The sequence below is a fragment of the Belonocnema kinseyi genome, chromosome 1, assembly GCF_010883055.1.
Source record: "Belonocnema kinseyi isolate 2016_QV_RU_SX_M_011 chromosome 1, B_treatae_v1, whole genome shotgun sequence".
Taxonomy (NCBI): Eukaryota; Metazoa; Arthropoda; class Insecta; order Hymenoptera; family Cynipidae; genus Belonocnema; species Belonocnema kinseyi.
In genome coordinates, this window is record NC_046657.1 from 93,173,018 (window position 1) to 93,187,287 (window position 14,270).

At 37.9% G+C, this 14,270-nt stretch overlaps 1 protein-coding gene across 1 annotated transcript; it reads right to left on the bottom strand.

Annotated features, from left to right (window-relative positions):
• Positions 1 to 11,736: 11,736 nt before the first annotated feature.
• On the bottom strand, positions 11,737 to 13,107 carry LOC117178827. The gene has a single exon (XM_033370326.1). It carries the CDS (start codon positions 13,105 to 13,107, stop codon positions 11,737 to 11,739), a length of 1,371 nt encoding a protein of 456 aa, XP_033226217.1.
• Positions 13,108 to 14,270: the final 1,163 nt, after the last annotated feature.

The window sequence follows — 14,270 nt, forward strand, 5'->3', positions numbered from 1 at the left end:
CAGGAGTCAGAGGAGGAAGGGAATGGGGTGAAAAGTGAGGAAGAAAATCCAAAGATACAGTACTAAATGTGGAGGGAAAAAAGTTGTTGAAGAGCTTGGAGGTGTTGGGATGGTATATCTTAAACGGAAATATATATGGGGATGAAAAAGGAGAATATACACGCTTAGGAAGTGAAAGGGGAACGGTAATTGATTATGTGATAGTGGATGATGAGATAAGAGAGAAGGTTAAGAAACTAGAGGTAGGTGAATTTATTGATTCGGATCACTTTCCCTTAATAGTGACATTATAGGGACAAAAAAGCAATAGCAATACGAGTAAAAGGGGAGCAAATGTAAAAAGTGTAGGAAAAGGGGATTGGTCAAGGGAAGGAAAAGGACAGTTTAGAAAAAAAATAAGAAATACCAAAATGGGAGAGGTCAATGTGGACGAGTAGATGGGAAAAATGATAGGAGAAATAAAAATAGGATTAGAGTGCACAAAAAAAATGAAGTTAGTAAAGGGGGGAATAGAAGTGGTGGGATGAGGACTGCATAGAGAAAAAAGGTGGTCAGAAAGGAATTAAGTAAGTGGAGAAAAGAAAAAAGTAATGGGGAAGAATATAGGGAAAAAAAGAAAGAGTATACTGAGTTGTGTTATCAAAAGAAAGAGGAAGAGAATAAAAGGTTTAAGGAAGAGGCGGAGAAAGCTAGGACAGCTGATGAGGTATGGAAGGTAGTAAATAGAGAATGATAAAGAAGAAAAAAAGTAAACCAAGATATTGAAATGATAGAATGAAAGAAATATTTTTTGGACTTGCTAGGAGGAGTAGAGAGAAAAGTTATAAAAGGAGGAAAATATGGTAGAGAAAGAGATGAGGAAGAGGATATTTCAAAGGAAGAAATAGTTAAGCTTTTAGGAATTATGAAGGATGGAAAGGCACTTGGTATAGATGACATTCCAAATGAAGTATGGAAATATGGAGGGGAGGAACTAGAAGAATAGGCATGGATAATGTGTAATAGAGTATGGAGAGGAGAGGGGTGGCCAGAGTTATGGAAAGAAGGAGTAGTTATACCAATAGTAGAGAAAGGCAAGGGAGAGGAGGTTAAAGATTATAAGGGGGTGACGTTGATGCCAACACTGTATAAAGTATATGTAACTATTTTGTCGGACAGATTGAAGATAGAAGTTGAAGAAAAAAAGATCGAGTCACTGAATCACACAGGGCTTAGAAAAGGAATGGGGGTAATGGACAACATATATGTTCTGAGCTATCTAGTAAATAAAAGAATTAAAAGGGAAAAAGGGGCACAATAATAGCATTGTTCGTGGACTTAAAGGCGTCGTTTGACTCATTAGACCAAGAAGAAATATAAAAAGTTATGATAAAAAAGGGGATATGAGATGGATTAATAAAGAGAGTATCAGAAATTTTTCGAGAGACAAAAAGCAGGGTAAAGGTAGAAGAGCAAATAGGAGATAGTTTCTGGTTGGTGAGAGGTATGAGACAAGGATGTTCTCTGAGCCCACTTTTATTTAATTTATTAATATCAGTCTTGGAAGAAGAAATGAGGAGAAAGGGTTGGGGAGGAGTTAGGATAGGGAAGGAAAAGATATATACACTGGCATACGTAGACGACATAGTGTTGATGGCAGAGGATGAAGAAGAGATGGCGAGCTTAATTACAGGATTAGAAAAATACTTAGATGGGAAAAAGCTGAATGTGAATGCCGAAAAGACAAAGATGATGAGATTTAGAATAGGACGTGGAAGGAAGAAAGAATGGACAAGGAGATGGAAAGGAATAAAGTTAGAAGAAGTCAAAGAGTATAAATATTTGGTATATATCTTGCAAACAAATCGAGATCATACAGCTCATATAAGAGAAAGGATAAAAAAAAGCAACAGGGGTAATGAAACAGATATGGGGAATATGAAAAAGGAGGTTAAAAAAATGGAGAAGGAGAATGTCGTTATTTAATACGCCGGTATGGCTGGTATTAGGTTATGGAGCAGAGATATGGGGATGGAAAGAAAGGAAAGATATTGGGAGTTTACAAGAAAGGTATATAAGATGGATACTAGGGGCAGACTGGAGGATGCCAGGATATATGGTGAGAGAAGAAGCGCAAAGGGATAAGTTAAGTATTTGAGCGGGAAAGAGGGCATGGAAATTTGAGACGAAGCTAAGGGAGGGCAAGGTAGGGGAGTTGATGAGAAAGTGTTTGTTGGAGGTAAAAGAGAGGAGAAAAAGGGCGATCGAATTAACGAGATGGAAAGAAGAAAGGAGGGAGTTCTTTAATGATAGAGAAATAATAGACGGGACTGGAGTAAACTATGAAGAATTGGAAAAAAGGGAGAGGGAAAGACAATTAGTAGAAAGATGGGATGGCGATTGGGGTATCAAAATACAATAAATGGTATAAGATGATAAAAAAGGAAGAGGTGCTAAAGTATTTAGAAAAGGGATGGGCAGAGAGAAGGTGGACCAGAATGGCAAGATGTAGATTAGGAAACGAGGTAAGGGAGGGGATGTACTGGGAAAAAGAAGAGAACAGAAAGTGTAGAATATGTGAATGGGAGGAGAAAACATGGGAACATGTATGGGAAGGATGTAAGAGAATGGAAGATAAAGGAAGCTGGCAAGAAAATATGGTTATGATTTTAGGGAAAGATGGATTAGGAGAAGAATGGATGAAGGAGTTGGAGGGTGCTAGAGGAGCGAATGAGAGAGAATGAAAGAATGCACGTGGAAAAAGATAAATGGAGATATAAAAAAGTGAAAGAAAAAGGAAACGGAAGTAGCTTGGATTAGAAGCGTAAAAATTGTAAATGGTGGTAAGGTAAAAGTTAAGTAGACTAATATGCGTTTGCGTCCTCATGCTGTCTCTTTCGTTTGTACTTTCGCTTTCGTTCGGTCGCTCACTCGTTTGCTAATAAGTCCTAAATTGCGCTATCACAAGAAATAGAAATATTCACTCTAATTAGTTATTCAATAATTACTTGTATAAAATGAATAATGTTATTTTTTTATTAAATTCTTACATAACTATTAGTATTTTTTATTTCTGTCTATTGATTTATGTTAATATTTAGTTCAATTACAATAAATAATACTACCATAATTATGATATTTTATTAATGAAAAACTGTGCTTTTTGATTTTGTTTTATCACTCCATTTGTTTATCAAAACTAGAACTTTAAAGATACATTGTTTCAAAATTCAATTATTTAGCAACGCTTATGAAAATGTTGGCACATTTTCTTCAGATGGTCAGTGTTTGTATATATTTTAAATATTTCTAAGTTTTGTCTAATTATTGGCTAAGTATCGGGGCTATGTTCGTTCGAGCTTGACAATACTTAGCTGGTGAAATGAGTTTATGTGCCCTTTTTGTTTCGGGCCCCTCAATTGACGCCTCTCTTCGTCAAAATATCTCAGACGAGTGAGACCTTTGTACCATCAATTTTTCAGTTTACGGTAGGGCGAGAGTTTTGGCTGATTCAGTTTGAAAGCTAAAATCAAAGATAGATCAATAAACCAAAATATGCATCGAATCACTGAACAATAAGATTGGATGGGCAAAACAGAATGCGGCCCGTATTCAGTGTGTGATTGACTACATAAAATCTGGTAAACCGTTTACTGAAAGGTTCCGATAGTTTTTTTGCGAACTGACTATCTACCATAATACACTGAAAAAATCAAAGTTACTGAAAATCGAGCTGCACATTTTTGGCAAAATACGGCGGTTAGGACGGTTAGGGAAAATGTTAATGAGGGGCAGCCCTGCCCCCTCCACTCGCGACAGGTAGCGAAATTAGTTTCAACTATTCTCGATAGGGCCGCTCTATAATAATGCTCCGTGATGCTGACAAGGCGTACTTATCGCGCGGCTCTATTAGGAGAGGTACGAATGAATCTCAGCTATAAACAGGCTAAGGGTAGCGCTACTTATGGATTAGGGTAGCGGCTCTGTTGATAGCGACCATATAGAAAACGTGAACTCTAGCTGCTTTGGGGTCGTGCACATAATACAGTACACGTTTTTCTGTTGCTTATAACGCTGTATCCCTTTTGAATTCAAGGAAATTTTATTTTCATATTTATTTAAACAAAGAAAAATAGAACCTATAGAACCTAAGAGGTGTATTTCCTAAGAGAAGATGAAGAGGACTTCCCCTTGCTTACTGCTGGAAATTCAAAAGGTTCCTACGAGGTTTCTATGTGCGACTAATGTGTATTTGATATGTGACAAAAAAATGTTTTTGGTTTGTTTGTATTATTGCTGCAGTTAGTTCATATTTTAAATAACGCAAATGAACGCACAGTCCCCTACACATACAGAATGTACGCGCTGGGGCTTACCAAAAAGTATGCAACTCGACTTTCACGCTAATGCTCTTCTTATGGGGGTGTATGCGGAGTTGCACACATTTTGGTCAGCCCCAGAATGTCCACCTTGTATAATATTTCGATTTTTGTTTATGTTTTGATTAAATCAGTATCTAAAACTATTTGAAGTATGAATCAGGACGTCATAAAAGCTCCTCGAAATGTAATCAGCCCCCCCACCCCCCAAAGAAAAAGACGTGCTTATCGAAACCTATCCATTTGAAATCTCGTTTTTGTACGAATTCGCATATAGTGCATCAAGGACGCCAGTGGAAATGAAGCACTGAATACTATCGTCACTTGAGTTGGAAGAAGAGCGGATAATCCTCGAGCATGCTCATTATTATGCTCGTGTATCGGTATTTTTGTCACGATGCAAAAAAAAACAGCCATTTTTTACTCGAAACAGATAAACTTGAAAATAAGTTTCATGTTTTGATTTTGATTTTAAAATGTAATGTGCTTTATTAAATCTGCTAACATCAATCTTGAGTTTGTTCTATTTTTAGTAACAGACGTAATAAGTACCGTATAAAGGGGCTATCATGGTATTATAGCAAACTGTATTTACTTTGGGCTTAACTTCTGCAAACTTGACATCAAAAATTTAACTTACCACTACTTCCTTTACTTTGTTTTTCTGTCCTAAACATATTGTAAAAGGAGTTTTTCATCGATGACTAATACTTTATAATATAGTTAATTTTAACACCCAGTACTGCAAGAATATAACAAAATGAGAAAAAAGTTATTACAAAAATTAATATTAATTGATTCCACATATTTTGTGTATAAATTTTTTAATTTATGCTTAGTATCAAGTCACTGATTTTAATATAAACATGCTTACAGGGCTTAAAGATATTTTTCATTTAAAAATAAATGGACGTAAATATATTTTACAGCTTTCAAGAAGAATGGATTTGAAAAAAAACTATTTTATACATTTTATGTTTTACTTCAAATTTTCCACTTGTCTTTGACTTTGTTGACAAATTCACGTCTTATTGTTGACCTTTATTAAAGTAAATATACAAATATAATGCGAATTGAGCAATAAAAGCAATGAATTGTGAAAAATGAAAAGAGAAATATAGAATGTGAAATTATAAAGGCATCTAGGTTAAGTATGACAAAAGGGAGTAAAAGATTCCGGAAGAAAAAATTAAAATCCGATTTCGATTTCAATACTTTAATATAATGACACTATTTAAATATCCCATAAAGTTTATTTGAAATTTACGAGAAAATTTGCTTTCTTTTCATATAATTTAAAAAAATGACATGTTCCAAAGAGTGTAATTGAAAACTGATGGACTGATAGCAAAAACAGGTTTAACCATATTTTTCAAAGTATTTTTGATATTTTTTAAATATTTACAGTGTTAGCATAGTACTGCCGCGATCGTGGAGTCAGCCGTCGCAGTACTGTGTCGGTGGATAACTCCGGCGGACTACAGAATTTTCCAACTGGAAAGGAACTACCGGGAAATATTTATCATCACAGTTTCTTTTCTTGCTATTTTCCTTAACTTCATTAAACTAAAAGAAAAGAGAAGATTTAACTATTGTATAACTCTCTTATGCCAATTGAATTGCATTAAAAGAAAAGTATCAATTAGTTTTGTCAAACTTTCCCAATATTTCTATAGAGAGTGTCTACATGTACTGAAGTACTAAAAAAATGTAGCCTATCAATCAGAGAAAAATTTGACCTGAAATAGGAGCATCATCCTCTCGCCTGTTTTATTTTAATCCACGTGCAAATATTTGTCACATACATGGAATTATTTAGTTGTCAGACCAGGTGGAGTTAAACGAAAAAAGAACGTTTCTGCTACAAAAATATTTTTTTGGAGACAAAGGAAAATCTTCTTAACTGTAAATCTAAGAAGAAATTATATTTGTGTCGAAAAGCATTCTTTTGACATGAGTGATTTTCACCAAAATTTCAATTCAAGTTGCCTTTCTTCCAGATGCCGCTATTCGTACTGGAAAAATACGGTATTCAACAACTGTGACGATATTTTACAATAGCCACTTTTATGAAGCACGTGGAATAAGCTAACGGGGGAATTATTTCGACAATATATAGGCCTACATAAAAGACATCTTAAAATCACTCGAAGTTCAGCATGGCATTAATAGTTGGTGACTTTTCAATTACAGCGGAAAGAAAAATTTTAAGAATCTTTTATGTATATATATATATATATATAACAAAAAATTTGTCATAAGGACAACCGCAGAATTTCGCCGGGAGCGGGTGCTAATCTGGAAAATTGCACCTGCTTCCAGAGAAATGGCGGTAAAATTTCAGCCATAACCACGTCTCACGACCGTGAGATAGGTGGTTACAGTCTGTAAAGAAATCAATACGACGATCCAGCAAAAGCCTCGTGCACCATAAGAACACGGAACGACCCAAGGACTACCGCCTTCTGCATTTGTCCCGCAAGTGTTCTAGCATATTGTTGACACGCAGGGATGCTTTTTAGGCCATTAGCAAGTGAAAGCTTGGCACCTCCAAGTGCACCAATGATTAGGACGATCAATTTAACAGAATATTCCGGGTACAATCGTTGCAACTCCCTTATAAGGTCTCGATACCTCTCTTTCTTTTCATTCTCCTTGGTTATGATGTTTTTGTCAGCTGGTGCCGAAAATTCGATAACGAACATGGTTCGCTTCTCAAAGTCAAAAAGAACCATGTCAGGCCTCGAGTGAACAACTGAAACAATTGTCGAGATTATCAAGTTCCAGTATATGCGGCACTTCCCATTCTCGACAATTGACTCAATTTTCCTAGGAGCATTTAGAGGAGCGATATTAAGGTTAATGCCATAGGAGTGACAGAGATGGTAATAAAGCACTCTTAGTGCCGCATTGTGCCTTTGAATGTAGGTCGTTCCCGCGTGAGTTGGACAACTAGATAGTATGTGAGCTAAATGCTCGGGGTGTGCATGGCACGCCCTGCAGCTATCATCGGGAATATCTTTGTTCAAAATGTGGCGAAGATCTGTTAAGGTGGAAATGACACCGTCTTGGCATGCAAAAATGAAACCCTCCGTACCAGACTTCAATCCGGGCGATTTAAGGAAAGCAAACGTTAGCTCACATTTCTGTGGAAGATACCGTGCATCCTCTTATCGAGGAGCTGTTCATGGAAGTTTTTCTCTTGTGCTTTCTTATTCCGGGCTTTCAGGAGTGAGTACTCGAGATAGATAAGATTTGATGCATTTTGCTCACCCCTAATACTGAAGTCAAGTCCGAGTGTTTCAGCAGCCTCCTCCGCTGCTTTGTACAGAAACGCTCCTTTGCCCACTTCTTCGTGATTCCTGCCCATTTTAAGAAGAGGGTCTCTTCCATTTGCAACTCTATGTGCTGTACCCAGAATAATCCTGTTGTGAAGACATTCAAGACTCAATATTCCGCGACCCCCTTGACGGCGTGAGATGTACAGTGGCGGAACGGAAGACTTAAGATGCATGCTTTTGTTCATGTGCATAACCTTTCTTGTCCCGATATGAAGAGATCTGAGCTCGTTCTTCGTCCATGGAATTACTCCAAATGAATAGAGTAGTACCGAGACGGCAAGCATGTTCGTTGCAGATACTTTGTTCTTCGCCGACAGTTCGGAAGACCAAATCTTTTGGATGAGACGTTTGTATCTGCTTCGGAGAGTATCCTTTATAGAGGTCACATCCTGATTGCGGCTCTGCGGCACGCCCAGGTATGTATAAGTCTCTCCAGCGCAAAGGTGTCGTAAGGCGCTTCTATCAACGAGCTCAGGATCTTCAGGGATGCCATTAAGTTTTCCTCGCTTCAAATAAACCTTGGCGCATTTGTATAACTCAAATTCCATTCCAATTTCCTTAGTATATCATTTAACAATCCCTAGAGCTAAATGCAGTTGCTCTCTGTTTTTAGGATGAACCTTTAAGATTTCCAAAAGACAGATGATAAGTCTATGGATGTCGAATCGAAAGCTTTCCGATAATCAATCCATAGCCTTTCCGAAAATTGATGCCCTAGGACTCGGGTTGCGGATAGAGGGTCCCTGTACCAAAAGCTTCTGCTGAATATAGTTACAATAACTATTAAGCAGTCGCGGACAGTTGTCAATGGATTGTACCTAAAGAATATCCCATAAGCGGAGGCGTAACAACCGTACCGAATGCTCAACGGCATCTGGAAAAGTTGTCTTAAACGGTGACTCTGGGATACCGGCTGACCTTTCAGAGTAAGCAGCTTTCTCCTTGTATGCAGGGCTCTACAAGGACGGAATAATCCTTTCCCTAGCTGCTCGTAGGTATAAAAATGACACTATCAAACCACCAAAAAGTGGCAAATGTACTTCAAAACGATCGAAAGCACAGAGCACCCGACAATGGGTCGGCAAACAGTGCCCATCGCCAGAACCACGAGAGTGCCATAAACACCTAAAACTTCAGCACGTTTCGCATCAGTCAGTGCATACCTTCTGAAAGATGATAGTGATTTCAGGACAAGAAAGAACATTACATACAGGTTCCTCCTAAGGCCCTAGATCGGGCTGAAATGGATGCCTCCCTTCGTAAAGATATCTCGAAATATTCACATCTGTGCACCATCAATTACTCAGTTTATGGTGCTGCGAGAGCTTTTGTTGATTAAAATCGAAGGCTAAAACTGGCGATGGATCAAAGGACAAAAAAACGCAAGCATCAACTGAACGAAAAGATTGGATGGGCAAGGCAGAATGCGTCCCGTGTGCAGTGTGTGATTGACTACATAACATTTGGTACACAATTCACGGAAATGGTTTGAAAGTTGGCCCAAGCAAATGGATTAGGGAGAAGCAACAGTTTATTGCTGATCCATCGCGCCTCTTCAGCGCTTCCCCTATTTCTGCCAAATATCCACCTAAGCCCAACGAGGTGGAGACTTTTTGGAAAGAGGTATACAAGATTCCGAAAACACTGGAGGTGAAAGAAGATACTGATAATATTGTCCACTTCAAGGAGTTTTGCGACAACCTTATAACATGTGAGAAGGAACATCTGAGAAAGAACTTCTAGTGGAAGTTTACTTCTTGACACCAACCTCTGGCCCGCATGTTCACCTCATACTTAAAATCGAAAACGACCATTCCGCAGTGGCTGGTGTTAGGACGCACTATAGTCCTCCCGAAAAAGGCCCATAAGCACCTCCTATCAATGGCTTTGATTGACTGCCGAAAAATATGACTCCTATTCGAAAACTCGACTATTCGACTCTATTTGACTCTACCGAAAACTAAAAAAAAATTGGGCTCGTCAAATATACGGCAAGTCCTAGAGCGTGCTAAGCAGTGCAGTAAGACTCTGAAAAAGACGGAAGGAATTCCCCTGGATGCAAATCAACGACATCGCCAGCGACATATTGCACCCAAGGCATTGGAGATGGAAATCAGACACCTACGATTGCCATCTCAACAAATGCGACGGTTTGAGTTAAGTCAAGTCAGCAGAAATGAAAATAAAATTTTGTCACCCGCCAAATACATAATTCGAACCATTGAACGTCTACGGGGAAAAGACGATAACCGAACCGAAGATTTCATTAAATCAATAGAAAGGGCCAACTCTCGATGCTCTCAGAAGAAATTACTTTTAGGTTACATAATTACCGAAAAATATTAGATAATGCCAAAAGAGCCATTCGTTTCATACCAATAAATGATTACGGTGACTTCTACAAAGCTCTCAGACAAAATCTAGGACTTGTTGGCTCAGTTGAACTTTTAAAGGCCAAAATGAACTGACATATGCAATACAGTCAGAACACACTTCAGAAATGTCTCGTAGCACAGCACTAGAAATCGAAGAAAAATCAGCAATTAGAAAATATATATTGAATTTGAATAATAAAATTGGCACTCAAGTTCGACCTTTGAGACCGATCACTATAAACAGAGCACAACAAGATGCATTAGAAGCAGAAATTTGGTTCTATAAAAACAACAAAATAAACAACGGTCTTCAACATCTATCCAAAAACAGAGCCCATTACAAAAACCTGTCAATTACCAAAAACCCACTGCCTCAACTCACAATACGCCCCTGTCACAAAAAAGTCAAATAAAGTGTCGTTATTGCAATGGAATTGGTCATAAAGAAAATCAATGTTTAAAAAAAAATTTAACAAGAACCGAAATTTTCCCCACGGCCAGTCAAATACACGACCTCCACAAGTGAGAATGATTCAGGGAAGTCCAGACAACGGCGACACAATGACACAAAAACAAGACTCAGAAATGAATTCAGCCGAGATTGAGTTTCAGCTGTATCAGGAAGACTATTCCATATCAGTTAGCATATACGAAACAAGAGGAACAAGCCAATTACTGGTCGTCAGTGGAGCCTCAATAAATTTGATAAAAGATGAAATGTCTCATCCAAAATATCCAACAGAAATATGCAAAAAAGAATTTTTTATGGGAAATGATAAGCATGAAGTTCAAAAGCGAGCCAAATTTAAATACCAGAATGAGGACCATATTTGATACATCGTCCCTAATGAGTTTCCATTACCTGGGGATGGAATTATTGGAATCCCTTTTCTACATGCTTACGACTGCAGCTTAATAAAGACAACGTTGAAATTGGATAAAAAAGTTTATCCCCTTCATAGCGATGGAATTCATATCTCCAAACATTACGTAATGCTTGTTACGCTGGACTGTAATGGGAAAGATGGGCATGCAGTAATTGAAGATAGCGCTTACATTCTTGAATTAATTTTTACAATTCGAAATTATGAAATTAAAATCCCGATTTCAATCGAAAAAAAACCTTTAACAATAAATACATCAGACATCGAAATCAAGTATGTAACATCAAAACAATCCAAACAACGAATCCAATAAATCACACAAGATGAATTGATAAAGAGGTTAAAATTACTGTTTGAAAATATAAGCTTTCAACACATTGAAGACCAAGAGACCCAGTTCCATGCACAAACTTGACATCACACAAAATTATCCTAAAAGACAATAAAATAATAAACATTAAATCACGAATTGCTTCAAAAATAATAATTTGAAATTCATATTCACCCTACAATTCACCGACATGGGTTGTACCAAAGAAAATCGATGCGTCCGGTAAAAATAAATGGATCTTTGTCATTTATTTTAGAAAAGTAAATGAAAAGACGGATCAAGACGCAAATCCCTTGCGCTTAATTGATGACGTCATCGATCACTTAGGGAAAGCAACATTTTTTTCTGTTTTTGATTTGAGTTCTGACTTTCATCAAATTCCAATGGACGCTGTTTAATGGCATGATCCACCAGTGAGTAAACCACGCTGATCTTATGGGCCATGTTTTAACTAGACAAATAATTGATATAGCTGCCCGACCAGTACTCTTTTCTGTACCAGTTTGTCACCACCTTCCCTCCATCCTCAACAGTCACCATGACATCTAGGAAGGCTATTTCACGTTCGGAATACGATTCCTCCAAAATGAATTTAAGGAGACTCTCGTCATCGTGACCGTTGAATCTGTAGAGAAGTTCGATCACCTGATCCTTGGGCAAACATATCAAATAATCGTCGTCAAATCTCAGAGAGAAAACCAATGTGTATGAAAGACTGGAGATGATTTCATTTTCGAAATCCTCCATCACCACATAGGCGATCGCGCAATATATGGGAGAGCCCATAGGTGTACCCTGTATCTGTTTGTAAAATACACCCTTAAATTGGCAATACGAGTTGTTTATGCACGAAAGTATCGCCCTTTCGAAGCTGGCCCGTGGGATTTCCATGCCATTGGCACGTAGGTCGTCTGCAATCCGATCCCATCTCTTCATGGTACCGACCACAGCCCTTCTGCTGGAAATATTGGTGAACATCGATTTAACATCCAGCGACAAAATAGTGTAATCGTCTGGGATCGATATTTCACGCAATTTTTCAACCACATCCCACGAGTTCTTAACGTGTGTTGATGCCTTGCACGTAATTTTTTGGATTACAGTTGCAAGACACTTTGCCAAACTCGCGAGAAGTGATCCACAAAAGGGAGTGACAGGCCTCAAAGGGCAATCAGGCTTGTGGATTTTAGGTAGTCCATATATTCGTGGCGCTGTGCCGTTCTTACACGCCAAGTTGTTTACCTGTCGCTTGCTGATAAACTTCTGTTTGTGCCAATTGCTTATCAACTCGTAGAGCTCATTTTGTATTTTGAGTGTCGGGTCTGATTCCAGTTTTTCATAAGTATTTGTGTCACTCAGCAGGTTTATCATTTTCTCATAATATTCTGCCAGGTGCAGTATAATAGTTCTATTCCCTTTGTCGGCCTGCAAGACCATCAACTCTGGATTGTTCACTAAAAATCTCTTAGTGACCCCAATCTTTATGTGGATGTCGTAAGGATCGTTTTTACGGTCGCTTCTGCCGCCATCGCTGCCGCTGCGACCGATCATATGTGTTTCAATAACCTTAGTTATTTCGGGTCTGAGCTCGTTATTACGCTTTTCTAGTTGTTTTTGCTCATTTTCATAACTTTGGTTATAACTGCAAGTTTCGTTATAGTTACACTTAACCAATCTTAGATCAGTCCCAGAAGCAGCCACAGAAACAGCAACCTCAGCATCATGTAGCGTTAGTTGCTGTTGCTGCTGCGGCTGTTGAATGACCTTGTCAACATTGTTGCTGGTTTGGTCATTTTCCACATTTTCCACCTTATTCATCCTTTTCTCCACTCCAAAGAGTATCTCGTCCACAGTGATCCGATATTTGGACCAATTGTAGGCAAACCTACCGCCGAGTGACAAGACCTCTGAAGCTTAGTCAGGCAAATCTATTGTTTCCTTGTCGACTCTATTCACCAGCCATGTAGCCTTCTTTACGGGGATGGCAAGTTTTTGTTCTTTTTTCAGGGCTTCGATTTTGTTTTTCGACCATATAATGAGTTGATCGGCAAAGTTAGTTTTTAAATCCAAAATAATTTTGGTTTTGTGTTTCTCAAAAATCCCTAGGTTTTCGTATATATTTCCACTGGATCTATCAATCCCGTTTCTTATATTCTTTCAATTCTAGCTATCTCCCTCTCAAATCCCTGAATCTCCACATTTATATCTCTTATTTCTAGATTGAGAGTTTTAAATTTAAACGCGGCCAGATTCCTTTCAAAAGATGCCCGAAATTGCCGACTCGAAAATGAAATGCTGTTACCGCGGAATTTGTCATTAATATGTTTGGGAATTAGGTCCAAGCTTTTACAGTTGTGAAAAAATTTCCTTTTAATTCTAGCCCTTTCAAGTCTTTTTGAAGTTACATTGAATTTACGTATGTCACAAACAATATCGTCGTTGAAATTTTAATTAATAATTCTAAAATGATTCTTCCTTTCGTTACCATCACCCTTTTTTTGCTGCTCCCACTTCTGCTACAAATTATCATTGCTCTTACCATGAGACCTTTTCTCCATAACATTATTAATACAACCATTCTTATTGCTATTCTTATTACTATGTTTATTTAAAAACCTTATATTATCTTTGTGTAGTGTTGATGAAAGATGTTGCTGTTGTTGTTGTTCTTCCATGTCCATTTTCATGGTGTTATTGATGGAAATGGTGTGATTAGCGCATTTTTTGGCCATGCTCAATTTTATAGGAAGGAGAGATTAGCGACCGTATTTCCAGAAGGAATATTGTTGTGTTGGATTCGAGGCCTTGATTCGGTCTTATAAATGAATTTCACATAAATTGATGAAAAAAGGTCTTATTTATTCATTCTTGTGTTGCTTGCGACGCACAGTGGGGTGAAATCGGAAAACGAGGTTCAAAATGACATTTAGAACGCAATTATGCACCGATTTTAGAATTTTTTTTTTTTGAAAAATTCAGAA

Coding starts and splice junctions, on each gene's coding strand:
- LOC117178827 (XM_033370326.1), bottom strand. CDS start 13,107: ATGAATAAGGTGGAAAATGTGGAAAATGACCAAACCAGCAACAATGTT.